Consider the following 26,627-nt stretch of genomic DNA (forward strand, 5'->3'; position numbering starts at 1 on the left):
CTCCCACGAGAGAAATTCCGTTTCCTTGTCGCGCTCTATAGTAGCACTACAGGCTCAAAAAACACTTGTCCAATATGGGCATAGTTTCTAGCGCCAACTGCCGGTTTTGCGACATGGAACTGGAAACTTCAGAAAACTTGATTCTAGATTGCCCAGCAATAGAAGCAGTTTCAATACCCTTGGATCCATCAACCTGGATAGGGATCACATGATCTCCATCGCGCCTAGCAAACTCCTAAAATTATTCAGAGTGCTGGACTTTTGTGACCATACGTGATATAGGAAAGGGCACAATATCAATGTCTATTATTTTCTATCTAACTGATAACATGGCAAATGTGTGAGACCTTTAAAGTATATATGTATAAAAATGATCAGCGCGACAAGCTGAGTCGATTTAGCCTTGTCCGCTTGAAAAACGCGAACTAATCCCCCAGTTTATGAGATATCAATCTGAGATTTTGCAAAAATCCTTTTCTCCCCAAAAAGCTGATCATTTGTCGGAACCACCGATATCGGCCCATTATAGCATATAGCTGTCATACAAGCTGCACGATCTGAATCAAGTGCTTGTATGGAAAACTTTTTTATTTGATTAACAAGCCGAACAATCGAAATGAAGTGTTTATATTAAAAACTTTTTTATATGACGAGATATCTTCCCGAAATTTGGCAAGAACTATTTTTCGAGACAATGTTAAAATATCTGAAGAAATTTTTTAAATCGGACCACTATAGCATATAGCTGCCATACAAACTGAACGTTCAAAATCAAGTGCTTGTGTGGAAAAATTTTTCATCTGCCGAGTTATCTTCACCTAAATTAGCTTGGATTATTTTCCAAGGCAACGATGAAATCTCCTTAAGGATGGTGCAGATCGAGTCACTATAGCATATAGTTGCCATACAAACTTACCAATCAATATGAGTGCTTTCGTAGTTGTAGGGTATTTTAAAGTTTTTTCTTGTTTTATATACAAATTTATAAACATTTTCAACATCTTTTATCGCTTTGAACCCTCCCCCAGTTACAAAAAACTATTTTACCCCACCTAACCTCAATTGTGTGTCATAACCACTGGCAGCAATTAAAACATGTAGCTTTGCCATTTCGGTCCCCTAGTTATTGTCATGACATTTATTTTATATAAAATATTTTCTATACTGCACACATATCGTGACTACATTATATATGTACTATATATTTATATATATATTCAGTTGTATTGTATATGTATGTAGCATGCAAAAATCTGCGCTTACATTTGTGGCAGCGCTGCGCGCAATCGTGATTTATCGCTTGGAAAGTTGTGTTGTTTCATAATGATTAATTGACTAAAATATGCACAGCGTTACATACAAATGGCGTTGTGTGGCGAAAAAGTGGTTTTTAGTATCTATAAATGCTGTTCAATGCGCTGCATGTTTGGCTTAAATGTGCAATAAATTTCTGGTTTAGAGGATTATCTTGTAGTGATAGATTAAATATATGCCACACAATGTACATAGATCCTGTTCAAATACAAATGAAGGCAAATTCAATAAAATGTGGCATATATTTTGAGTTTAAGTTATGGTCTAATATAATTACTTTTTAATGCAAATGCAAATATTTGCTTGATTTTAATGGTTAAAGTAGGAGATCAGAAAAATTTACTATGTAAGTTATAGGATATTTACCAGTTTTATTTATGAGTTGGTTGAAACGGGAGGCGCATAGTCGCCGGTCCGCAGGCGGCCGCACATAGACCAACATTAGGTGCATTGTGCCCAGAGTCTAAACTCAAAAACCAAAATTGCTTGGTTCTGCAGATGTCAAGGTGGCTTCTACTCTAATCTTCTAGTAAACAGCCAAGCGGCCTTCTGCTCTAACCAGCAAGTCCAATATCATTCTAATGTAAAACAAGCGGTAAGCAAGGCTATCTGTAGCGCAAATACTAAGTATCTTTGCCTTAGGTTATGCAAGCAGGCAATAACTAGACTTTTAGTAGGTAACGCGGCTAATATCATCCACGTACCCGGTCATATAGGAATAGAAGGAAATGAAAAGGAAGATGGGAGGACCCGATTGGGTGCAGCTGGAGACACAATTTCCGAAAGCTGTCTCAGACCATAAAACTCCTTCAAGGCTAGAAGTTATAGTCAGAAGTCACACGGCGCCGAAATCAGGCGAATGCGGTGGTTGCGGCACGATATTGGCAGCAAATTTGGCGAAAAACTCACGAAGAATCAATGCAGTATGCGTCAATGCATTATCAAGGTGCAAAAACCAAGAGTTGTGGCCCGTAATTCCGACCTATTTTCACGTATAGCTTCACACAAACCACTCAAATAGAATTTCTTGATTAAAGTTTGGCCGGTCGTAAGAAACTCTGGGTGCACCAAACCTCGATAATCTAAAGAAACTACCAGCAAAACTTTGATTTTTAGCCTACATTGATTGGTTTCTTTCGGCTGCGGCTCAGCTTTGCCACAATATTTGGCCGATTGACCGTATGTTTTCGGGTCGTAAGCATAGATCCAAGACTAATCGCCATTAAAAATACATTTCATGACATTCTGATAGTCGGAAAGCATTGCTTCATAGACGTTAACGCAACGCCGTTTTTCGAAAAAATTGAGTGATTGTAGAACCAATTGTACTTTCCCTTTTGTTAGGTCCAAATGATCTTTAAAATTGGTTTTCATTGATCCTTCCGACACTCTAACGATGCCAGTAAGATCTCTTCTTCTCGTTACGCTGATTTCAGACTCCGTCAGCAAAATTTTTCTGGAACGGCTGGAACGACCGACCGAACTCACCTAACTCTGGGAGTTTATTTCAAACTAAGGTGCGAATCGATAAGAAAAAAATTTTGAATTTTTTTTTTAAGGGGCAGCAGACAGGCATTAAAGGGAGCGAAGGGCGAGCTAAGGGGAGCATCTCTTGAAAATTTAGACATAAATATTTAAGGCATCTAAACTCATCAGATCTGGACTGCCTAGTTGTCAAAAATAATTATCAAACAAAAAGTTTGATACTATCATCAAAAACTAATCGTTTATGGACAAAATGTTCCAATTTAAAAGTTTTGGGCTGCGAATAAATAGAGAGACCCTCGGAAATCCGCCCACAACCCATTTCAACACCCTCACTTAGGAGAAAAAATCATTTTGACGATTTTCTCCTCAAAAAACGGCGATTTGGAACACATTTTTATTTTTCTAAATTTCTGGGTGAATCCAAATTTAAAATTTTATTAATAAAAATATGCTCCATGCGATTCTGCAAATTTCTGCATTTTTACTTTTTCTCTACGACCATTAGTTTAGAAGTTATAAGCATTTTTGTATTCGCTTGCATTCGGCGGCTGCTTGCTGCATGCTCCTGGTCGCCTGGTAGAAATTTGAGATTTTGGCACCAAATTGAATGCAATTTTTCTGCAGCGGCGGCAGGTGCACTACAAATTTGTAGCATACGCAAAGGGGCGATGGAGGGCTAGCTCCTGGTCGCCTGGTAGAATTCTGGGATTTTGGCACCAAATTGAATACAATTTTTTCTGCAGCGGCGGCAGTTGCACTACAAATTTGTAGCATACGCAAAGGGGCGAATTTGGGGACACGGATGTGGGCATGTATAATGCCCGGAACTGACAACAGGTCCTTGACCGGAAGCGGAAATATGGAACCCACTTCCGGTCGGACAACCGAACCGGAAGTTACAGACCGGAAGTGGAAACATGTCATACCACTTCCGGACTAACACATCCGTTTCCGGTTTATAACTTCCGGTTTAGGTGCCAGACCGGAAGTGGACCTCCTTCCGGTCCCACATTTCCGTTTCCGGTCTACTACTTCCGGTTTGGACGTCGGGCCGGAAGTGGGTTCGCCGTTTCCGCTTCCGGTCAAGGACTTGTCGTCAGTTCCGGGCATTATACATGCCCACATCCGTGTCCCCAAATTCGCCCCTTTGCGTATGCTATATCCACCACGCAAATTTGTAGCGCATCCGCCGCCGCTGCAGAAAAATTGCATTCAATTTGGTGCCAAAATCCCAGAATTCTACCAGGCGACCAGGAGCATGTAGAAAGCAGCCCTCCAAATTTCGCCCCTTTGCGTATGCTACAAATTTGTAGTGCACCTGCCGCCGCTGCAGAAAAAATTGCATTCAATTTGGTGCCAAAATCTCAAATTTCTACCAGGCGACCAGGAGCATGCAGCAAGCAGCCGCCGAATGCAAGCGAATACAAAAATGCTAATAACTTCTAAACTAATGGTCGTAGAGAAAAAGTAAAAATGCAGAAATTTGCAGAATCGCATGGAGCATATTTTTATTAATAAAATTTTAAATTTGGATTCACCCAGAAATTTAGAAAAATAAAAATGTGTTCCAAATCGCCGTTTTTTGAGGAGAAAATCGTCAAAATGATTTTTTCTCCTAAATTAGGTGGTTGAAATGGGTTTTGGAAGGATTTCCGAGTATCTCTCTATCTATTCCGAGTCTAAAACCTTTAAATTCGAACGTTTTGTTCATAAACGACTAGTTTTGATAATAATATCCAACTTTTTGTATGATAACTCGTTTTGGCAACTAGGCAGTCCAGATCTGATGAGTTTAGATGCCTTAAATATTTACATATGTCTCATTTTTTAAGATATGCTCTCCTCAGCTCGCTCTTCGCACCCTTTAATGCCCGTCTGCTGCACCTTCAAAAAAATGCAGCTCTTTCTTTCTTTCTTATCGGTGAGTTTGAAATAAACTTCCAGAGTTAGGTGACTTCGGTCGGTCGTTCCAGCCGTTCCAGAAAAATTGTGCTCACGGATTCTGAAAAGAGATTAATGAAAACCAATTTTTAAGCTCATTTAGGCCTAAGAAAAGTAAAAGTGCGACTGGTTCTACTCACTAAATTTTTTCCGAAAAACAGCATCGCGTTAACGTTGGTGAAACAATGTTTTCCGACTGCCAGGATGTCATTAAACGTATTATTACTGGCGATGAGTCTTGGATCGATGCTTACGAATACAGATGGTTAATCGGCCGAATATCGTGGCAAAACTGAGCTGCAGCCGAGAAAACCACGTCAAAGCAGGTCACAAATCAAGGTTTTGTTGGCAGTTTGCTTCGATTATCGATGTGTGGTGTACTCCAAATTCCTTATGACCGGCCAAACTGTAAAAAATAAATAATATTTCAGCGTTATGCCTCGTGTGAAGCTATACGTTAAAAGAAATCGGAATTATGTGCCGACAATTATTGGTTTTTACACTACGATAATGCATTGACGCATACTGCATTCATTCTTCGTGAGTTTTCGCCAAAATTTCAACCAATATCGTGCCGCAGGCACTGTATTCGCCTGATTTTGGCGTCAAGTGACTTCTGAGTATACAGCACACTCAGACGACCGCTTCGGAGAAAATGTTTTGATTCAATTGAAGATATTAAACGTGAATCGCTACACGCAATGAAGGCTAATAGAAGAAGATAATAGAAAAATAAATAGAATAGAAAACGTTAATAATTTTATTAATTATATAATAATATATGTAGTTCATTTAATATGTATATCGTCCAATAAAATGTAAAATAACGTAATTCATAAATTTACAAGCGAAGAAAAACGATTTAATATGTAGCTGAAACAAAATTTGAGTTTTGGTTATAAAATGGTTATATATGGTTATATATGGGTTATATATTGGTTATATATGGGTTATATATGGGTTATATATTGGTTATATCTGACATTAGAAGCTGAAAATGTATTGCTACATAAATGTAATATAAATTGAATTGTAAGCAATTAAAACTCAATTTCGCAGTTTTTGATGATACGTTGTTTTGCATTTTAGGCGACAATATGTTTCTTATTTTTTTAATATTCTCTGCAAATTCTAAGCTAATTTAATACCACATGCTTACATTTTTCAGAAACAATCTTGTCAAGCACAGTGTGGGACACAGCAGACAACTACAAGCTGGCAAGCGGATTTTAAATTCCAAAAGCAACAACGAAATTTGAAGAAAATTTCATGAAAAGCGAGAGATTTTGACTTTAGACACAAAAACACAGCAATTTTGGACTAAGAGTAAAGATTTTTTAGCGAGAACATAAAGAAATAACAATTAGAGTGTAAAGGCAAATAAAATAAAAATATAAACACATAAACCACATTTAACACAGCGGTGAAAAAAATCAATAAAACAAAAACAACAAAGCGTAAAATTTAATATAAAAAAACAACAAAGTTTGAGGAGAAAGCCAATAAAGCGCGTTAATAAAACAAATAACACCTGGCAATAAAAGTAAAAACCCAACAAAATATGAGTAACCCCTTCAAAACAACAAATACAACAACAACTGTAATAAGTAAGCACAGCAAGCAGCCGTATTGAAGCAGGCAGTGCTACAAAGAGAGAACGGCGAATCACAGCCAATGAAGAGCCATATTTAAAACAAGAAATACAACAACAATAAAATCAGCAAAGTTGGAGCCGCTGAACAGTTAAAGTATATTGAATGCAAACGGTCAAAATGGGCTTTCAAGAGCAATAACAACAAGAAGTGTAATTCTAACACTAAACTTAACCGTTAAGATAACAAAATCAACGCCAAAGGAGTTAAGCACTCCACACGAAACAGAAACTCCCAGCAGCTTTACGAAAACCCGCGCTTTAATACATTACACCACATAGGGCGGAGCAACAATCACAATACACACACACTCTCACACTCCTTCCTCCAGCGACATGGCGATCAATTTCTCCGCATCCTTTGCGGCTTGCATCGCCGCTGGACTGAAGGTACCGCGACAAATAATGTATTGCATCACGCAAGACACCGGCCAGCCCTATGTGCTGTACAAGGACTCACAGGATGGCGAACGCAATCCGGCCGCGATTGGCGGTTCGGCCGCACAGTGGGGCAGCGAAATGTATCCGGGCATACAGCAGCAGGCACAGCAACATTTGCAAGCGCAACAACAACAGAATGGACAGAACCCAGCCGCACAGATAGCGAGCGCCGCGCAAGCAGCCGCCGCGGCGGTGGCGCAACAACAACAGCAGCAGCAACAGCAAGGCCAACAGCCGCAAAGTCCCACGGGTGATCCGCGCGAAAATGGCGGCGATGGCGTGGGACGGCAGCAGGGCTCGCCCTCGACGAGTCCATATCCGCCGCAGCAGCGCGTCAATGGCGGCGGGCCACCCGACGATGATGTCACCATGAATCAGGTACGTACATAACTGAGTAGCAGTTGTCACCGGAGCTTTAAATATGCATTGTATTAATAATTTGCGCGCTAATTTTGCTTGTAGGTCGCCAACCTGCAGGCCAGCCAACAGCAGAACTCGGCGCAATCCAACCCAAACCAAAGCAACAATGACCCGCAACAACACCAGAGCACGGGCCGCGATGGCGGCGCGGGGAATCCACAGCAACAGCACGTACAGAATGGCGGCCCGACGCAACCGGGCCAACCTAACGATAACTTCCAAACGCCGCAGGGCGGTGAACTCGGCGGCTACTATGCGCCACGTCATCCAGCGCCGCAAGGCGCCATGCTGCCGCCACCCGGCTTCCCAGCACTACACTATCTCAACAAACCGGTGTTGCCCGGCATGGCGAACGCCATGGAACAGAATGGCGGTCTCGAGGGCTATGCCATGCCCGAACTGCTGCCAGGCGGCGCCGGCGGCGGTGGTGATCAGCAAGGCAATAATGGTCAGCAGAATGGCGGCGCTGGCGGTAATGGCGGCAATGCACACAACAGCGGCGCAAATGGCAGCGGTGGCGGTGAAGGTCCAGTCGGCGCTGCAGGTGGCGCCGGCAATGGCAATGGCGCCGGCACTGGCACGGGTGGTGCTGGTGGTGCGGGCACAGGTACTGGCACCGGCAGTGGACGCGGCCGCCATCCAAATCCGAATAAACCGCCAAAACCGCACAGCGATTTGCGTTTGTTCAAGTGTTTGACCTGCGGCAAAGATTTCAAACAGAAGAGCACACTACTGCAGCACGATCGCATACACACCGATGCGCGTCCGTATCCATGTTCGGAGTGTGGCAAACGTTTCCGTCAACAATCGCATCTGACACAACATTTACGCATACACGCCAACGAGAAACCGTTCACGTGCGGCTATTGTTCGCGCAGCTTCCGTCAGCGGGCGATACTCAACCAACATATACGCATCCATTCGGGTGAGAAGCCCTACGCATGCCCAGAGTGCGGCAAGCACTTTCGCCAGAAGGCCATCCTCAATCAACATGTGCGCACCCACCAAGGCGAGCGACAGTTATTGAAACAATTGAACAAATTGCAAATTTGCAGAATTTGATTATTTAGGCAGAGGCAGTGATACAGATACAGACACAGTTTTATTCCTACATACATGTGTAGTTACATATACATATATATATATACAGCTAGTTAGCTAGTCGAGGCAAAAGCTTCAAATTTTGTTTATAGCGCTGCAGCGCAAGTTGCTGCTTAAAAAGAGAGAGAGAGAGAAAGAGAGAGAGAGAGCAAGTTTAGCGATTTATGTAGCGTCAGCTCTGAGACACAAACATCCTGCTAATGCCCCTGCAAAATTCAAATTTCAAAATTTACAATACAAAATCGTCCTCTATGCACCTATTTGATAGAGGAAAATGGCTGCCTTTTCAGAATGGTGTTGGTTTTTTTTGGTATTTCCTGGTGGGAGAGAGGCAATGTAGTAGTTTTAAGCACATTTGGGCATAAAAAGTATAGTCAGTATTATGATTTTGTTTCGGTAGAGATCGTATGTACCGTTCAGTAAGAAGAATTCAGTAAGATTTAAGCTCAGCTTGTTTATTTTTTGTTTTAAAGAAGCCAGTATTTCAACAAAAGTCAGCTGTTATAATGTCATATTTTGCTAATTTTATATTTATTATTAACTATTTTTTCAAATAGAAACTTAATTTTTTTAATTTTATTTTATTTTAACCTTTTGGTCTGGACAGGTTATATTATGCTTGCCGAGAAGTCTGTAACACCCAGAAGGGAGGACCAAGATCCCATAATGTATATATATAATTGATCAGTTCGTCTATCCGTTAGTCTTCCGTTTTTCTGTCTGTATATACCATATACGAACTAGTTCCTCAGCCAATTAAGGTTTCTCAGGTCTAGTACCTCAGTTTTTGAGATATGGATCTGAAATTTTGCACACGCCCTTTTCTCACCAATAAGCTGGTCATTTGTCGGAACGGCCGATATCGGACCACTATAGCATATACCTGCCATACAACCAGAAAGATCGGAATCAAGTGCTTGTATGAAAAACTTTCTCATTTGAGAAGATGTCGTCAACAAACTTGGCATGGATTGTTATCTGAAGGAATGATGCAATCTCCGAAGAAATGATTTAGATCGGATCAATATAGCATATAACTGCCATACACACTGAGCGTGCAAAATCTAGTGTTTGTATGGAAAACTTTTTTTTTTTGACGAGATATCGTCAAGAAATTTGGCACGAATTATTTCCTAAAGGAATGATGTAATCTCCCAAGAAATTAGTCAGATCGGATCTATATAGCTTATAGCTGGCATACAACTAGTCGATCAAAATTAAGGGCTTGTTTGGAAAACTTTTCCATTTGCCGAGATGTCGTCAAGAAATTCGGCATGGCTTATTGCCTTAGAAAATGATACAATATAAGGAATCTTTTGCATTTGTGAAGGGTATTATAACTTCGGTGCAGCGGAAACTAACGTTTTTTCTTGTTGTTATTTTAATTTGAAATATTTAAGATTTAGTTTATTTTTAAATTTTTTTCTTGTTTTTAAGAAAGCCAGAGTATAAAAATAGTTAGATCTCTGAATTATTATTATTAATTTTTTAATTTTGTGCATATTTTAACAAATATAGCAGTAATTATATATTTTTTGTTTAATCATATACATATGTAGCTTAAAATTTTTTTCGCACATATTTTTAAATATTTTTTAAAAATTTTGTTTTAAATTTAAGGTCAGAATTTTATTATTCTTAATTAGGCAGCAGAGTTTTCTAGAGGATTTTATTAGATTATCTTGACAGTCTCTTATTTATGTCAAAAAAAACCTTACTACCGTAGTTTAGTTTTTTGCAAACCAAAGCTAAACTCAAAACACCATATAAAAAGGCACACCATTTTGAAAAGGCAAAAAAATCTGGCAAAAACTTTTCGGCATACTTTATCATATAAGAAAAACCAAATTTTATTTAACACACACATACACCTTTAGCAAAACCTTAAAGCAAAAGTAGCAAAAACACACATTAAACAAAAAACTTCTCCAAACTAAGGAAGCCCAAAAAGTGCTGAAGCACTACGCCTGCTCCAACTTTTATTAATTATTATGCTTTTCGTTTAACGCTTATTTTTATTATTTCAAATTTTATATATTGTAGTTTAGCTTAGCAAATGTTAACGAGTCATTCAGCAATTTATAACTTACTAAGTGGGGTACTTAGCCCAAAGTCGTCACGTACTAACAAAACAATTTTATTTTTTCTTTCGTTTCAACTGTGAACGCACGTCTTTAAAAAATACACGTTATGTCATGTACGCCGACTACACGTACCGTTAAACAGATGTCTCACCGAATCTTATCTTCAAGAATGGCCCACATCCGACACTGTGGCCACAGGATGTACCATATCCGGGTGATGAGACTGATACGAAGAATGATATAGCCGGCGGTAGTGGTTATCATGACGAGGATTCACAGGGTACGCCAGACGGCAGCGGCGGTATACATTATCCGTCATACTTTAAGGACAGCAAAGGTAATAAGAACTGTACGTATACCGAGCCGTTTTTTACTTTTCTTTTACAATTTGTTATGTTAAATATTTTTAATTATTATTGCATATGATTCTTTTGCTATTTATTTTATAATATAACAAGTAAGGTAGTGCTAAGTGCGGGTGTAACAAAACATTTCATACTTTTGATACTTCCAGCGATCAACTGGAAGTTCGAGAATCTCTCTATTAGGTATAAGGGGGCTAAGAAAACTATTGAACCCATTTTGCCGATATATGTATGTATGACATATTGACAAATATTTTTTATATAAAGTTCACAATGGCAACTGGTGTCCACTTATTCGAAAAAAATTTTGTCTTTTCTTTCGACTCCAATGCCGTACAGCATCAAATATGCAAGAATTTTCGTTATCAGCCTAAATGTATACTACATTTTGTTTCAAAGTTATGTATAGCCTACATTAAGGTGCTTTAACGAAAAATATTGCTTTCATCGCATTAACCGGCATTAAAGTCAAAACAATTATGCTCGCATGTAATGATGCATAAAATCTTAATGTTCCATAAAGGGCGACTTTTTTGATTTTTTTTGTAATTTTAACGGTGTATACACATATAAATACATATAAAAATATTTCCACTTCAGCAATTACTCTGCTTTTACGACAGTTAGGTCTAAGTAACCGGAACATACCCGGATTTTTAACCGAACTAGGCCAACTCGGCATCTTTCCGGGAAATCATTTCAGAAATGTTTTCTGCTGTTACAACAACAACAAAAAGTCAATTGTTTTAATATGCATACAACAAAAACAAGCGATTACTCTTATATGTAGCTTTAAAAACTAAAATTTTTCGAATGTAAACAAAACAAAACTACTGAAATGAAAATCCTTCCGCTACCTCTTCGAAAAATTATAAAAAAAAATCAGTGTACTGTCAACTAGTGGTGACGCAACTATTCAAAAAAAATAAAATAAAAAAAAATAAACAAAATAAAAACAATTTTTTGTGGGAAAAGTTCTTGACTACAATAAAGGCAATAAAAGCACAGTTACATATAATTTTATGCCACGAAATTTACTGCCAAAGCCACAACGCTAAATGTTCAGTGAGTATTGTTTAAGACATGTAGTCTAGATCACACTTTTTTAAAACAAATAAAAAAAACGTTTAGCACATGCGGTCTCAGGAACTCCTTACTACGTTTTGTTTGACCATTTGTTTCTTTAATTTTTTAAAATTATTCATTATAATGAATATAATTGCATTTACACATGCAACTTAAGCACATTGATTCATATGGCTTTTTGGTGTTTTTTCTATTTTCATATACCACATGCTACAAACAAATACGTGTGCACATGCGCAGGGCAAAAGATCTTGCCAGATGTGTTGCAGCATATCGGCGTGCGGCCGGCCAACATGCCGCTCTACGTGCGTTGTCCCATCTGTGACAAGGAGTTTAAGCAGAAGACGACACTGCTGCAACACGGCTGCATACACATCGAGTCGCGTCCGTATCCGTGCCCCGAGTGCGGCAAACGCTTCCGACAGCAGTCGCACCTAACGCAACATTTACGAATACACACGAATGAGAAGCCGTTCGGTTGTTTGTATTGTCCGCGTTTCTTCCGGCAGCGCACCATACTGAATCAGGTAAGCGATTGAAGGGATGCCGAAGAAAGACTTTATCAGTCTATTATTATATAATTATTTTTTCTTTCAGCATATTCGTATACACACCGGCGAGAAGCCGTACAAATGCGCGCAATGCGGTAAAGACTTCCGTCAGAAGGCCATACTGGATCAGCACACACGCACGCACCAGGTAGTTGTAAACTTGTAGATTTGACACAAGCGAGCAAAATTGTTTTAAGAAAGCTCAAAGGAAGCATTATTTTACTATAATGCTTCAAGATTTCTTATGCTTGAATCAGAAAAAATACTCATAATAATAATAAGCTTAAAAATCTTAGCGCAGCAGGTTCTGCTAGCTTAAAAAAGAGCTTTCGGATTTCGAAGCTTTCAGTTTGAGCATTATTTAAATTTTCTTAAAAAAAACTCAAAAAAAAGCAGCTTAAAAATGTTAGAACACCAGGTCCTGCTAGCTTAAAAAAGAGCTTTTGTGCTTCGAAGCTTTCAATTTGAGCGTAATTTAAATGTTCTTTACAACATTTTAAGTTTTTTCGTGTTTAAATTTAAAATAAAGAACGGTTGGAAGCTTAAAAATTTTAGAACAACAGGTCCTGTTAGCTTAAAAAAAAGCTTTCAGGCTTCAAAACTTTTCATTATTTATAATACTTTAAGTTTTCTTATGCTCGAATTGAAAAAATTATAACAAGCTTAAAAATCTTAGAACACCAGCTTAAAAAGCTTTCGTGTTTCGAAGCTTTTGATTTGAGCTTTACTTAAATCGGCATAAAGCGCTAACTAAGCTTATCATCAGTCAGTAAACTACCTTTTGTAAAATATATTTTCTTTTCGTAATTTTTGTAAAATACAGTGGAATCTCATATAAGCGGACACTGGCAAGACCAGCCTTTCTATCCAGCTAATAAAGTTGTCGGTAGAATAGATTGTCCTTAATGTTCATTTAAGGACAATCTGGACATTTAAGGACCGGCCAATGTGCACGGTTAATGGCGATGTGTGCTTATAGAGCTTTCACTGTATTTGTATATATTTTATATACCGTACATTCTCTCCTACTCTTTACTAATTAAATTGCTCTTCCATACACAGGGCGATCGTCCATTCTGCTGCCCAATGCCAAATTGCCGACGTCGCTTCGCCACCGAGAACGAGGTGACCAAACACATCGACAACCACATGAATCCGAACACGACAAAACGGCCACGTCAAAGCAACACGAATAATCCGAATGCGGCCAATGCCAATAATCCGAATGCCAACAGTCATGCGGCCGCTGCCGCCGCCGCAGCCGCTGCCAATCATTTAATGAACGAGACCAAGAATGCGGCACAACAATTCCTCAACAACAACAATCCGGCTGCGGCTGGTGGCGACAATAAAGCGAATATTTTGCCACGCGCCATGGCGGCCGTACAGAATGCCGCCGTGCAACAGTCGGTCGTCAAGAATGAATTGTACTTCCCGCAGTGTTATGGACCGCCGTTCCAGCAAACGTTTCAGACGCAGGGACAGCCCACAGCGGCGCATAGTGGCGGCGCCGCTTCACAGCCGCCCGTCAACGTGACGGTGCCGAATTCGGTGGCGCCCGGTGTGGTGGTGCAACAGAACACGCCCACATCGGTGGTGGCTCAGTGACATCCCACCACTGCGACAGCAGCCGCCGCAGCGGCAGCAGCAGTGGCGGCAGCAGCAGCAGCCAATAATGCCGGCACACAGCAAGGTGGCGGTGGTGGAGGCGGCGTCGGTGTCGTGGTGCCCACATCAGCACAAAGTGCAACCAACAACAGCGCTGCGGCGCAACAACAGCAAAATCAACAACAACAACAGCAGCAGCAGCTGCAACACCAGCACGCGCAACATGGCCTGTCACCGCCACAAACAGTTACACTCTCCATCACATTACCACCGGTGGCGCCACTGCCGAGCGCCGCCGCCGCAGCCGCAGCAGCAGCGGCCGCCGCGGTCGCGCATCATCCGGTGCAGGCGCATCAGGCATCGCATGTGGGCGGCGGCGCCAATCTCTGCGGGCCGCCCACACATCTGCCACCAGCGCATAGCGGCGGCGGAGGTGGCGCGCTAGGCGTTCAGCCACCACCGCCACCACCACCACACACACTGTCACACGCTATTCCTATACATCCCCATATACACTCAATATTCGGATCTCTATGATGTCATCAAGCAGCAGCCTAATTATATGAAGAATACGAGTATAATTGAGAAGCCAACTAAAAAACTAACAAAACCAATTATGTAAGAAAACAAAAAAAATAGCAATATATGCGCAGTAAGGGAAGAATGCATAACATTAACCTAACAATAACGGTACAGCTACTAAACCACTCAAAAAACAGCAAAAGTATTCAAACTGACAGCTGTTGAGCGTGCGCTGCAGCTGGACATGAAGCGCGCACTCGCACGTACAATATATAGGCCTGTGGCGCGTAGTAGTTTATTGTTTGAAAATTAAAACAACAACATATAGTTGAAGCATTACTACATATGAAATTAATGTACCGTTATTATGTGTTTTTGTTTACGAGTGAAAATAGTAAAGCACGCGCGCGGCAGTCGGTGTAACTAAGCGTATAAAATTCTTCAAAAATTAAAAAAAAAATCCGTTATAATACAAAAAAAGATAGAAAAAAAGGCGCTCAATGCTTGTGTGTATTAGGCGCTAGCACTAGCACTACCAATTCAACAATTCACCAATTCACCTTTTTATACTTATACTCCCGTTTTTCAATACAACTTAAGTACGCGCGTACAGTGTGCGCGAAAACTACGCGGACAGACTTACTTTAGACACTACGGTTACGCAACTACATATTACACACACAACGTTCTTTAAACTATGCCGTAATTATAAAATGTTTTTTTTTTTTTTTTTTAATTTTTTCAACTTTTTATTTAACAGCAAGAAATGTGAAAGGAAATTGCAAAAAATGCAAAAAAAATATTTTATAATTTAATTGTTAAGTATTATTTCTCTTCTAAATAGGCCTGCTTATAACTGCATATATATATACATATATCTACGACGTTTACTTATAAATATTAACTGTAATTTCAATATAATTTCTTATGCACTTAATTTTGTAAGCGAAAATTAAGTTAGCGGAAGTGAGCGAGGAATGTGCGCAAAAACAACAAAAACAGCAAAGCAAATTTTAAATGTAGTAATAATTTTAATATGAAATCTAACGTTACTATATCTATATATTTATATATGTATATACATATATTATTTCTCGTCTGCACACCTACCACTATACGTACATATACTCACCACACTGTCAACACACACACACATATGTATTTTACGTATGATTATTATTGAAAACTTCGGAAAACAGTGTGTCTCATCCATACATACATACCTATTATACATGCATACACACACATACATGTATAAATATGGAGGTTTTAGCCCGTATAACAACCACAAACAAAGTCTTTTTGAAAAGGACTCTAAACTTTGACTAGATATGAGCGAAAGTTTTTAAAGCGTTTTTAAAAAACCAATACAGATACAAACAAGCAATAGCCCAAACAGAATGCAATATTAAAATAAAACAGTTAACGAAAGCGATAAACCGAAATGTGAGAAGTGAAATTTGGTGCTGTGCAGGTCCCAATGCACGCTTGAGGGTTAAGAAAACTGAATAAAATAAGGTGTAAGAAAGCTTGTAAGCTACGAAAAAGCTTTTAAGCTTCGGAAAAAGTTGCTCATAAAGCTTGTGAACCTACAAATCAAAATAAAAAAGTCACATAATTTTTGAAAATAAAATAATTTAGAAAATTTTTGTGCAAATTTTCAACTCTTTAAGCTTTGAAAAAGCTGCGAAGTACTTTATCAAAGTATTAAACAAAATAGCAAACATATTTTAAACAAAAAGTTTGTGAAAATGTTTTAAAAGTTTTGTGCAAACTGTCAAGCTTTTAAGCTTCGTAAAAGCTGCGAAGAACTTTATTAAAGTTTTCTTATTAAATATAAAAGCGAAATTTTTTAAAATAAAAAATTTGTAAATATTTTCAAAAGCTTCGTGTAAACTAGCAAGCTTTCAAGCTTCAAAAAATCTGCGAAGGACTTTGCTAAAGCTATAAATAATTTCCATTAAATTTGAACCGCAAAAATAGTTCAAATAATTAATTTTTAAAAAATGTTCTGCAAACTTTCACGCTTTCTAAATCATCCTTGCTCTTAAAGCTTTTAAGTTCTGAAGACTTTTAAAATGAAAAAATTGTGAAGAATTCTAAAAACTTGAAGAGATAACAACTTTCACACTTTTAAGCTTCGAAAAAGCTGCGAAGAACATTATGAAAGCTTTTTTGAAAGCTTATTAGCAATTGAAGTCTAGAGTTTGTCAAAAATTACAAAGGTAATTCTTCTTATAAGCATGTTACTGGAAAAAGTCGTGCTTTTTTGTGAACTTTTCGCAAAGCAAAATCTCTCAGGGCACAAAATCACATTTCGCGTTTCGGTTATATTCAACAACAGCCATAAATTAAACAGAAAATCAAATTTTCTACATTTTTAACAAACTTAACACACACATGCATACACAACAATAAACACTTACACACATAAGTATGTAGTATACGACTTCTACTAATTATGCTATGTACTAATCAACAGTTACATACTTCTCTGAGGAAAAAGCAGCAAAAACTAAGGAACTCGTAAATTTAGTTATAGAAACAGTTACTTTCTTATAGTTTTTTCGCTTAAGTGATATGAAAAATCTTCTAATATATATTATATAAACTTTTATGATTTACCAATATTAACGACACCCAAGCAAGTATACTTTAGTTAAGGCAAGCAGCAAGCGACTGCTTTGGGGTTGCGGTGGCGTATGAGTAACCGAGAGTGAGGCACTTAGCAGCAGCAGCTGAGTATGTAGTAGTAGCTCAGTAATGGGCATGAAGCAAGTGTCAAGCGTATGACTTTTACTTTACGTTAAATTTAGTGCTTAAGTTGAACTTGATACTTTATTTTATATAAAAAAAATTGGAGGAGAAGTATATGAAAATATTAATTGTTTATTTTATTTTATTTTAAAAATATTTTTTTATAAAAAAAGAATTAGTTTGTCACAAATAAGTACGCAATCACTGTTTTTTTTTTTTTGAACTATTATTAGCAACTTTAAGTTTTATTATAACCAAACAACTTACACTAATGTAATATTTTTTTCACAGCAAATTGTGATTTAATTATTTTTTCATGCCTTATTTTTAATAAATTTCCTACTGTTCTTATTTATTAACAAAAATATTTAACAAAAAGAAGAAAAAAGATTTGCAAGTTAAAAGCGTGAATAAAAAAATTTAAATGTACGCATATGTCTTCCCAATTGTAAATTACTAAATATTTTTTCATTGATATATAAGTTTTTGTAATTTTATGCTGTGTTTACTTGTGTACTCTTTTAAGTGCATAACCACACCAACAACAAGTGTTAGTTTGTTTAAATAAACAAAACCAAAACGCATAAATGAATGAGTTAAGAAATGCGTGGCATGTTTGTGTGAGTGAAGTTCGAACAGAAATGTGAAAATAATAAAATTACTACCACAAATGCTAAAACGACTCGTACGGTGCCATAAAAGCAGCAAACATACATACATACATGTATATGTATACAATGCAAAGCGTTGAAGTGATGATGTAGGGCATTACCTGGTAATGTCATATGACACGAGTTGTTTGAAACAAAAAAAAAATTAATCATAAAATTTTTTTTAAATATTAAAATTAACGCAATCTTTTTTTAAATTTTAAAATTCTAAATTTATGGTTGGTAAAAAAAAAATTAAAAATACACAAGAATTTTTTCTTTAATTTTTGAATTAATTAATTATTTTAAAACCTTTTAATTTATTAATTAATTTTTATTTAAAAAACTTTTATGAATTAATTATAAATTATTTTTTAATTATTTATTAATTAATAAATCAGTAGTTTTTTTTAAATTTAGAAATAATTAATTAAAATTAATAATTAATTTATTAAATTTTTTAATTAGTTAATTAATTAAAAAGAAATTTAATTAATTATTTTTTAACTATTTATCAATTAATAAATTTATTATTTTAAATTTTTAAATTTATTTTAAATAAAAAAAATCTTAACTAATTGATCATTTTAAAAAGTTCTAATTTTTTAATTAATTTTAATTTTAAATTATTTTTTTATTTTTAATGTTCTTGTGTATTTCATTTAAAATTTTTTTAGTATTTTATTTTACTCAAAAAAAATTTAAAATAGCACAATTTTCAACAATATAACAGCATTGCACAAGCATGCCTTAGCAACCACTTAACAGCGTAAATAAATGTGCGCGATTTCCTGGCAGCAAGTGCTGGATTTTTTAAACTTAAACTATAAAAAAATATTGTAAAAAAATTCTGATTCCTACACGTGTGGTTAGTTGTGTATGCCTTATTTTATGTATTAAAAAGTAAAGCATATTAATTAATTATCATAATTTTTTTTCATTATTATTATAAATATTTTTTACTTTTATTTTATTTTATTTTTTGTATTGTGAAAGCATTTATAATTGTTAAATTATTAAACGAAAAGCAGTAGAGCTTGTTTCCTAATGCAAAGGCAAAATAATATTTTCTTGCAAAACTATTTATAATTTAAAAAAGTGTAAAAGTATGCGCCCAGCAACAACAGCACACACACACAAACACACATATATATAATATATACATACACGAAAAACTCAAACGTACATATAAATTATAATATACAAAGCAAATGAATTATAAACTACCTATACATATGTATACTGCTGTACGTGTGTGCGAAGATGGAACTTTTAATTTCCCTTGTTTTTTTCTAATTAGTTAAGTTTTAAACAACATCAACTGGCATATATTAAACATGTTCGCTGATGAGAAAGAAAATATTATACTTTTAAATAAAATTATATATATATATATACATTTTTTGACATATTTGTTTTTGTTATTTACAAAAGGTTTTGGTTTGTAGTACTACTTTTTACTTTATTAGCTGTTAAAAACTGATTTTTTAAATTTTCTTTTTTTGGAAATTTCAATATATTTTTTGCGAGTTTTTTAAAAAATGCACCAATTGTAAATTATAACAGCAAAGCGGCATATTTAAGCGCATTTGCGTTAAAAATATAATCAGCTTTTCTAAACACTTAGGACTTCTGAACTTTCACTTTATAGATTTTTAAAAATTATTTTCAACGCTTCATTTCTTATTAGCTTTGTGAAACTACATTTTCGAGCTTTTATCTGAGCTTTCACTTAATTGCTTTTTAAAAGTTATTTAGAAATTGTTTATTTGTTTTTATCTAAGCTATTGTGAAAATACATTTTTAAGCTTTAAAGCTACGAAAAAGCTGCACAGCACTTCATTAAGGTTTTCATTTTAAATAATTTCCATTAAATTTGTTCCGCAGATATTGACACAATTAAACTCATATTTTTAAAAGCTCATTTTTAAGCTTTGAATAAGCTTTCACAGAAATTCTTAAAATAATTAAACTGACATTGCGGTTCAAATATACCGTAATAGCTGAAAAAATATTTTCTTAGTTGTGCAGCTTTAAGCTCTAAAGATCTTTCATTAATATTGATAAAAAAATGCCATAAAAATTAATAAAAACTTTTGTTTGGGCGTTTAAATTAGTAAAATGCTAAACTTTAAAACTTAAAAAAGCTTGAGAAAAGCTCAGAAAAAGCCTTGAGATTTTTCTTAAACTCTGCAGAGAATAAAACTTTTATTTATATGAAAACTCGTTTCAGTTACTAAAAAAATTAATTTCGCAAAATTTTGCAATACTAAGTTTATTTTATGATTATTTCTTTAAAACTTTGTCATAAACAAGGATTAAAAACGGGTTTCTCTCAAAAGCTTCAGCGCATAAAGTATTCACTTATGTGAAAGCTTTCGCTTCAGTTATGGTGAATAATTTATCTACAAAATTTTTCCAAACTTTTTTTTTCACAGAAGCTTCAGCGCATAAAGCTTTCATTTATGTGTAAGCTCACAGTTTCAGTTAGGATGTATAACCCATTTACAATGCTTGTCACACGCTTTCATCTTTGTGAAAGCTCAATTATTTACATTTAAGTTTGTATATACTCAACCCTTTAGATTTCTCGCCTGATTCCTCGTTTCCTATAATTTAATCTTTTCAAGGAGCACACATTTTCGGCTATAAACTTAAGTTAAACATAATAAATTCATTTTAGAAAACGATTTTTGGTAACAATGAGCAGCGTCTGATAGAATTAGGCAACGATTGATAGTGTATAGGGCCCAATTACATATAATAAAAATATGTTGGGATGGTGACAGTGGGACGATGCTTGCGTAGATTAACAAATATTTTGGCTCGGCATGAAATTTTGAAACTTTTGGCAAAACAACAAAATTGTAAATAAATATAAAAAATAAATGCGTATACATATAAGATATAGAAATTTGGGCACGTGTTGAAAAATTAGGTATTTGAATGAATTTCGTAATGGGAAAATTATGTGCAAAAGTTTTATAGTTAAAGCTAATGTGAGGGTTAAGCGATTGGACGGTATAAAGTAGCAGGAAATGAGAAGTGTAAATTGTTTTGGATTTTAAGGTTTTATGACGAAAAGGTGACGAGCTAAACTTAGACAAAATTTTGATTATTTTTAGGCGCAAAATTAAGAAAACTAAATTATCAAACATAAAAAAATAAATACTATAACTTTCGGCTTAAAAATTTTTTTGGCGACAAATAAATTAATTAATTAAAATTCTACTATTTGGCGTTTAGTGTTGCAAAAATGTAAACAAAAAACCTAAAAACCAAAAACAATGCTTTCATTGGAATTATAGTACACGAAAAGCATGATTTGCTATATGAAACGGGCGTAAAAAAATTGTAGCGACGTGAAAAAGTAGTGTAAAAAAATTGAAAAAAAATAGTTTGGAAAAAGCAAAATATTTTAGGCCTTAATTAAAGTTGTTGGTGTTAGTGAAATTTTGTTCAAAACATATGCTTAGAAATAGTGTAAATTAAAAATGCGTCAAATCACCCTTTCGGCTTACTAACCTACTTAGCTACTAACTAATTAAATTGAAATGTTTATACATGCAAACTTTTGGCTTTAAATTTATAAATAAATTGTTTGAAATTGTTGATTTGAAGAAAAAATTATAGAACGGGTGTAATAGAAATGGAGCAGAGCGGCGATGTAAACGGGTATAGCACATCATGTTATAATTCTAATGAAAGCAAAACTTAGACTGAATGTCACTGTGATAATGAAAAAATGAAAAAGAAATTTAAGTAAACCAAGAACAAGTAAAAATTAAACAACAAAAAACTCAAAAAAAAAATCAAGCAAGTTAAATGAAGCACCAACACAAGCTGTAAAATTAAGCTATAAAACTTTTGTAAATGTCTTTAGAAAAAAATGGTAACAAAATTATGAAAAAAGTGAATAACAAAAACGCAAAAAAAAAAACAAAATTATAGCAACAAAATTATAGCAACAAAATTATGGCAACTAAATTATGGTAACAAAATTATGGAAACAAAATTAACGAAATTAGGTGGCAAGTAGCAAGCGAAACTATCAATTAAATTTAGGCGCAAAAACAAAATTAAAACTAATCAAAATTTTTGTAGCACAACAAAAATAATGCATTTACGCATTATTATAGTAAACAAGCAGCAGAAAATTTATTAAAGTAAACAAGCGACGAAAATTTGGTGTGTTAGAAAACCTACAGTAGGCAATAATACTAAGCAAAATTATAAAAATATGCTCCGTAAGAAAAAAAAAAATTCTAAAAACTTCTGTAAATTTTTCTTTAACTATTAAATATTAATTTTTTAAAACCAACCACAATATTTTAAGTTTGAATTTTTTATTTTCGAAAATAAATTTCATATGTTTTAAACCCCATTCCCGTCAAAATATCACTAAACTGACAAGCGGAATACATTTCACTACCAAAACTTGACTGTACATATTAGTAGTTATCAAACCGAATGCACAACCCAACCACTGTAAGATTACAGTACTGTAAGTATGCTTACAGTATGCACGAAAACTAAAAATACGACAGCAAATTTTATAACTGTAATATGTTTGCTGCATGAAAACGAAAAGTGCATACGAAAATTATACGATTTTGTAAGTAGAAATTGTAAAAATAACGGTACTTAGCAATTTTCACATTTATTAAAAAGTAAGCAAGTGTATATGAATATAAGACCACAACAATTACAGTTATACGAAAGCTCCAAAAATTTAAATAATTTGCAACCAGATATGACGAAAACTTGAAAAGTTTGTAAAACGAACAAAATGAGAATAACGGACAAAGATAAACATATGAAAAATCAAAATAAATAAAAGAACAAAAAATAAAAAAATTAAAATTAAAAAAAATATTTAAAAAAAATTTAAATAAAATTTAAAGTAAAAATAAAATATTTATAAAAAAATTCTGAAAAAAATTTGACATAAAATGAAAAAAAGGAATAATAAAAAAATTGAAATGAAAGTAAAAAAATGAAATAAAAGTTAAAATAAAAGTATAAAGTTATATAAAACAAAATTTTGAAAAAAAAATTTACAATAAAATAAAAACAAAATTTTAAAATAAAAAAACTGAAATAAAATGTAAAATTAAAAAGTCGTGAAATAAAATTAAAAAAAAAAATAAAATAAAATAAAAAAATATGTGAAATAAATTTTAAATAAAAACATTAAATAAAAAACAATTTTGACATAAAATTGAAAATAAAATAAAAATTCGTCGGAATTTAGAACAGATGCTATAACAGCTTGACAAAAAAGAACCAGACACAACAAAAACTGCGAACAGTCCCGAGAAAAATATACCAACAATACTTACAAGACAACATCGAAAGCTTAGAGGCACGCGGAAGGTACTTATATGTATTTACGAACAAAATAATAAGCTTTTGAGTTACTATACTTGGACTTCTAGTATTAAACAACACTACAAATACCATACTTAATATAGCTAACGTTAAAAAGATATGGAGCAGTACTATAAGCTATATACAGAGCGCTAATAACTTTCAAAAGAAAAAAAGCGCTCGAAAGCTCTACGAAAGCTTTGACTGACTTTAAAAATGTTAAACAACCTTTACTAAAGCGCTCAGTGTGCAAAACACAAATCGTACGAAGTAAAATTAAGCACACTACGATTAAAAAAATTTCTCAGCGCAAAGAATACAAGACTTTACACTAAAAATGCAAACCATACCAGAATTTACACTAAGAACTCCAAGAAATTTATGAGCAAAACCATTTATAGAGGTTTACATTCGTAATAGAATGATGGCATGACGGATAATAATGGCAAAACGCGTAAAATGTTGAATGATAATGAAAAAAAAACTAATGCATAATAATGATAAGAAAGGTTTGAGTATACATTATGGCGGCTTCTTCAAAGACATCTTAAAACAACAGCAAAATTCAAAATCTCAAAAAAGAATAAATTGCAATAGCGAAATATTAATTTTCGGCCACTTACATTTTCATTTCAAACGCAATAAACCAACAATTGTAGCAACACAAATGATAACAAAGCATAACTGCAATAAAGCTTTTGAAAGTTTTGTTTGACAAAAATGTGGGTAGGTTTCAAAACTGACACTTTTTATGGAGTTTTCACTGAAACTGAAAATTAAGCCAAAAGCACTATGCAGAGCTTTCATGTGACGAGAGAGTGAAAGTTTTCAGCAAAAAAAAATAAAAAAAACCTTGCAGTCAAACAAAAACATACGCGAGCTTTCATGAAAGTTTGCAGTAAAAGGAAAAAACTATGCTGAACTTTCATTAGAAGATTAGAGAATGAAAGCTTGCTGAGCTTTCGTCAAAAGACTAGAGAAAAGCTTTCACTAAATATAAAAATATGCAAATTTCCTACTTTCCCCACACACATGTCAAACAGTGCTTTCAAAACAGCGAAAGCTCCACGCAAATGCGAAAGCACAATAAGAAAACATGAAAGCATAAATCAAAGAATTGTTTAGAATAGCAAACGTAAGCGATGAAGTTCAAAATGAAAATGAAAGCTCTCACAAGCTTTCGCAACTATTCTAAACAATTTGTTATGCAGCAATAAAGCAACAACTAACTAAATGATACAACAACCAACACAAAGTAAATATTGTAACTAAATAAATAATTATTAAATAGCTACAGCAACAACAAAAACAAATCAATCAATTATATACAAACATATGTAAAAAAGCAACAAAGAAATAAATCAAGCAAAGCAAACAAAAGTAAATAACAACAACAATAGCCCAATTTACAAACCAAGAGTACAAATAATTTATAAATAAATAGCAACAATTTTTCGTTCTTACTTACAAACATACAATAAATAAATAATTGCAGTCTGTAAAATGAATGAAACCGAAGAAGAAGCATTGAGATGTAGCATAAGCGCCGATTATAGAATGTACGCCCATGATAATTGATAATACTATGAAAAATAATAGAAAAAAATCATAACAAAAATCTACTTATAGAAAGAAATGTCTTTATGAGGAAGAAGAAGAAGTAAGAAAGAAGCAGCAGCTGGTCGCTTCCAACCTAAAAACAAAATAAAACCAAAAAACGGCAAAGTAATGCATTAAGCAAAGGGTATAATGAATATATACCTTACACAAAAAAATAAAGCAGAGGCAAAACCTGACTTAAAAAATATTAATGTAATATAAAAGTAAATAATATGAACGATAACTGAGCTCCAAACTGGCCATACAAAATTGAAAAACTCAACAGGCTTGTATCGAAAAACAAGCTGTTATTAAAATTTGTGTGAATTTAAGGCGCTTTTCTGTGGTTTTGAAAGCTTTCAATATTTTGAGCATTCAGGAGCTTTGAATTTCTATAAATTACATGCTTTCTCTTTGAGTTTTTCGTTTTTTCTAAGCTTGTGCTTGCTTATTCTTATACAGAAACTGCAGATGCAGAAGCTTTCATAGAAAAGCTCTGCCAGAAACTTTTTTTTATATTTATAAAGCATTTGCAACTAATTTGAGCTTATCGAATTTGAGCTAACGTAGTTTATTAAATATTGCTTTCATCGAAAAGCTTTCACGAACTTTACGAGTTTATAAAGAATGTTCATCTAATTTGAGCATATTGGTTTTTCTTAAGTTCAGCTAACGTATTTTAATAAATATTTCTTTCATTGAAAAGCTCTATCGGAAACCAATATTTTGAGCTTTCAGGAGCTTTGAGTTTTTGAAGCATTTTCCACTAACCGGAACTTACCGTTTTTACTAAACTTGAGATACTCTATTATAATAAATATTGTTTTCCCCGTTGCAAAAGGTTTCATTGAAAAGCTCCGTCAGAAATTCATACTTTTACACATAGAAGCTTAAAAAGCTCTTCATTATGTTACTCTGAAATTTCATTGAACGCTCTTTAACAAATATGCAACAATTGTAAAAAGAAACATTTTAGAGCTTTAAACGATAAAGTCTTCAAGACCAAGTTTTCTCAAACTTTATGCAAAGTTTTTAAACATCTTTAAAGTATATATAATAATTGTAAAAAGTTTATTTTAAAGCTTTAAACATAAAAAGCTCCAATAAAAGCTCTTAATATGCACTTTGTTGCCATAACCTTTCACAACTTCTCAAGCACAGCAAAACTGGAACGAAAACTCTTAACTTCCACTTCGTAAATAATATATAATAGAAATTCATTTTAAACTTTAAGCAAAAAAGCTCTTATGAAAGCTCTTAACTTCCGCTTCTTTTCCACAAACTTTCAAAATTTCGCAAGCAAAGCAAAGCGCCAACTCACACGTTCCCTCTTTGATACTTAAACTCAAAATTATGCCGCAAAGCAAAACTCCCTTCCTATTCAATATAAAATAAATGCTATCTATAAAAATTTAATGCAAAGCATTTAAAAAAAATTGCACAAGTATATAAACGCTACTTTTGGGTATAACGAAAAAGTATTAAATAATCTCTATTTTTGTTAAAAGTAAATTTCAATTCATTTTCGACTGGAACGCAAAAACAATAGCAAAGCTAAATTCTTTGATTTTCTAGACACAAAAATGCCACCAAATAAAAACAGTTAATTCTAAATGAATAAATAAATTAATTTCAATCAATCATCAACAAACAACAACAAACAAACAGCCGAATTCTGC

The 26,627-nt window shown here is 34.4% G+C and overlaps 1 protein-coding gene and 1 long non-coding RNA gene across 6 annotated transcripts in view; one reads left to right on the forward strand and one right to left on the reverse strand.

Moving 5' to 3' along the window:
* The window catches only part of LOC126762527 (myeloid zinc finger 1), an 81,146-nt gene extending 62,896 nt beyond the window's left edge, over positions 1-18,250 (forward strand). Inside the window, exons 4-9 of one of the 5 annotated variants that reach the window (XM_050479337.1) lie at positions 5,912-7,213; positions 7,298-8,264; positions 10,583-10,777; positions 12,132-12,418; positions 12,489-12,590; positions 13,505-18,250. In XM_050479337.1, coding sequence (XP_050335294.1) covers positions 6,731-7,213; positions 7,298-8,264; positions 10,583-10,777; positions 12,132-12,418; positions 12,489-12,590; positions 13,505-14,050 — 2,580 coding nt within the window. In that variant the 5' untranslated portion in view covers positions 5,912-6,730 and the 3' untranslated portion in view covers positions 14,051-18,250. Of the gene's footprint in view, positions 1-5,911; positions 7,214-7,297; positions 8,265-10,582; positions 10,790-12,131; positions 12,419-12,488; positions 12,594-13,504 lie in introns of all 5 variants that reach the window. The other 4 variants (XM_050479340.1, XM_050479336.1, XM_050479338.1 and 1 more) reach the window with 4 other exon arrangements.
* Positions 5,088-26,627, reverse strand: part of LOC126762528 (uncharacterized) — a 35,441-nt gene continuing 13,901 nt past the window's right edge. The window contains exons 2-3 of the long non-coding RNA XR_007667477.1: positions 5,245-5,451; positions 5,088-5,149 (exon numbers count right to left, since the gene is read on the reverse strand). This is a non-coding gene — a long non-coding RNA (uncharacterized LOC126762528). The remainder of the gene's footprint in view (positions 5,150-5,244; positions 5,452-26,627) is intronic.

The sequence above is a fragment of the Bactrocera neohumeralis genome, chromosome 6 (assembly GCF_024586455.1).
Source record: "Bactrocera neohumeralis isolate Rockhampton chromosome 6, APGP_CSIRO_Bneo_wtdbg2-racon-allhic-juicebox.fasta_v2, whole genome shotgun sequence".
In the NCBI taxonomy this organism is placed as follows: Eukaryota; Metazoa; Arthropoda; class Insecta; order Diptera; family Tephritidae; genus Bactrocera; species Bactrocera neohumeralis.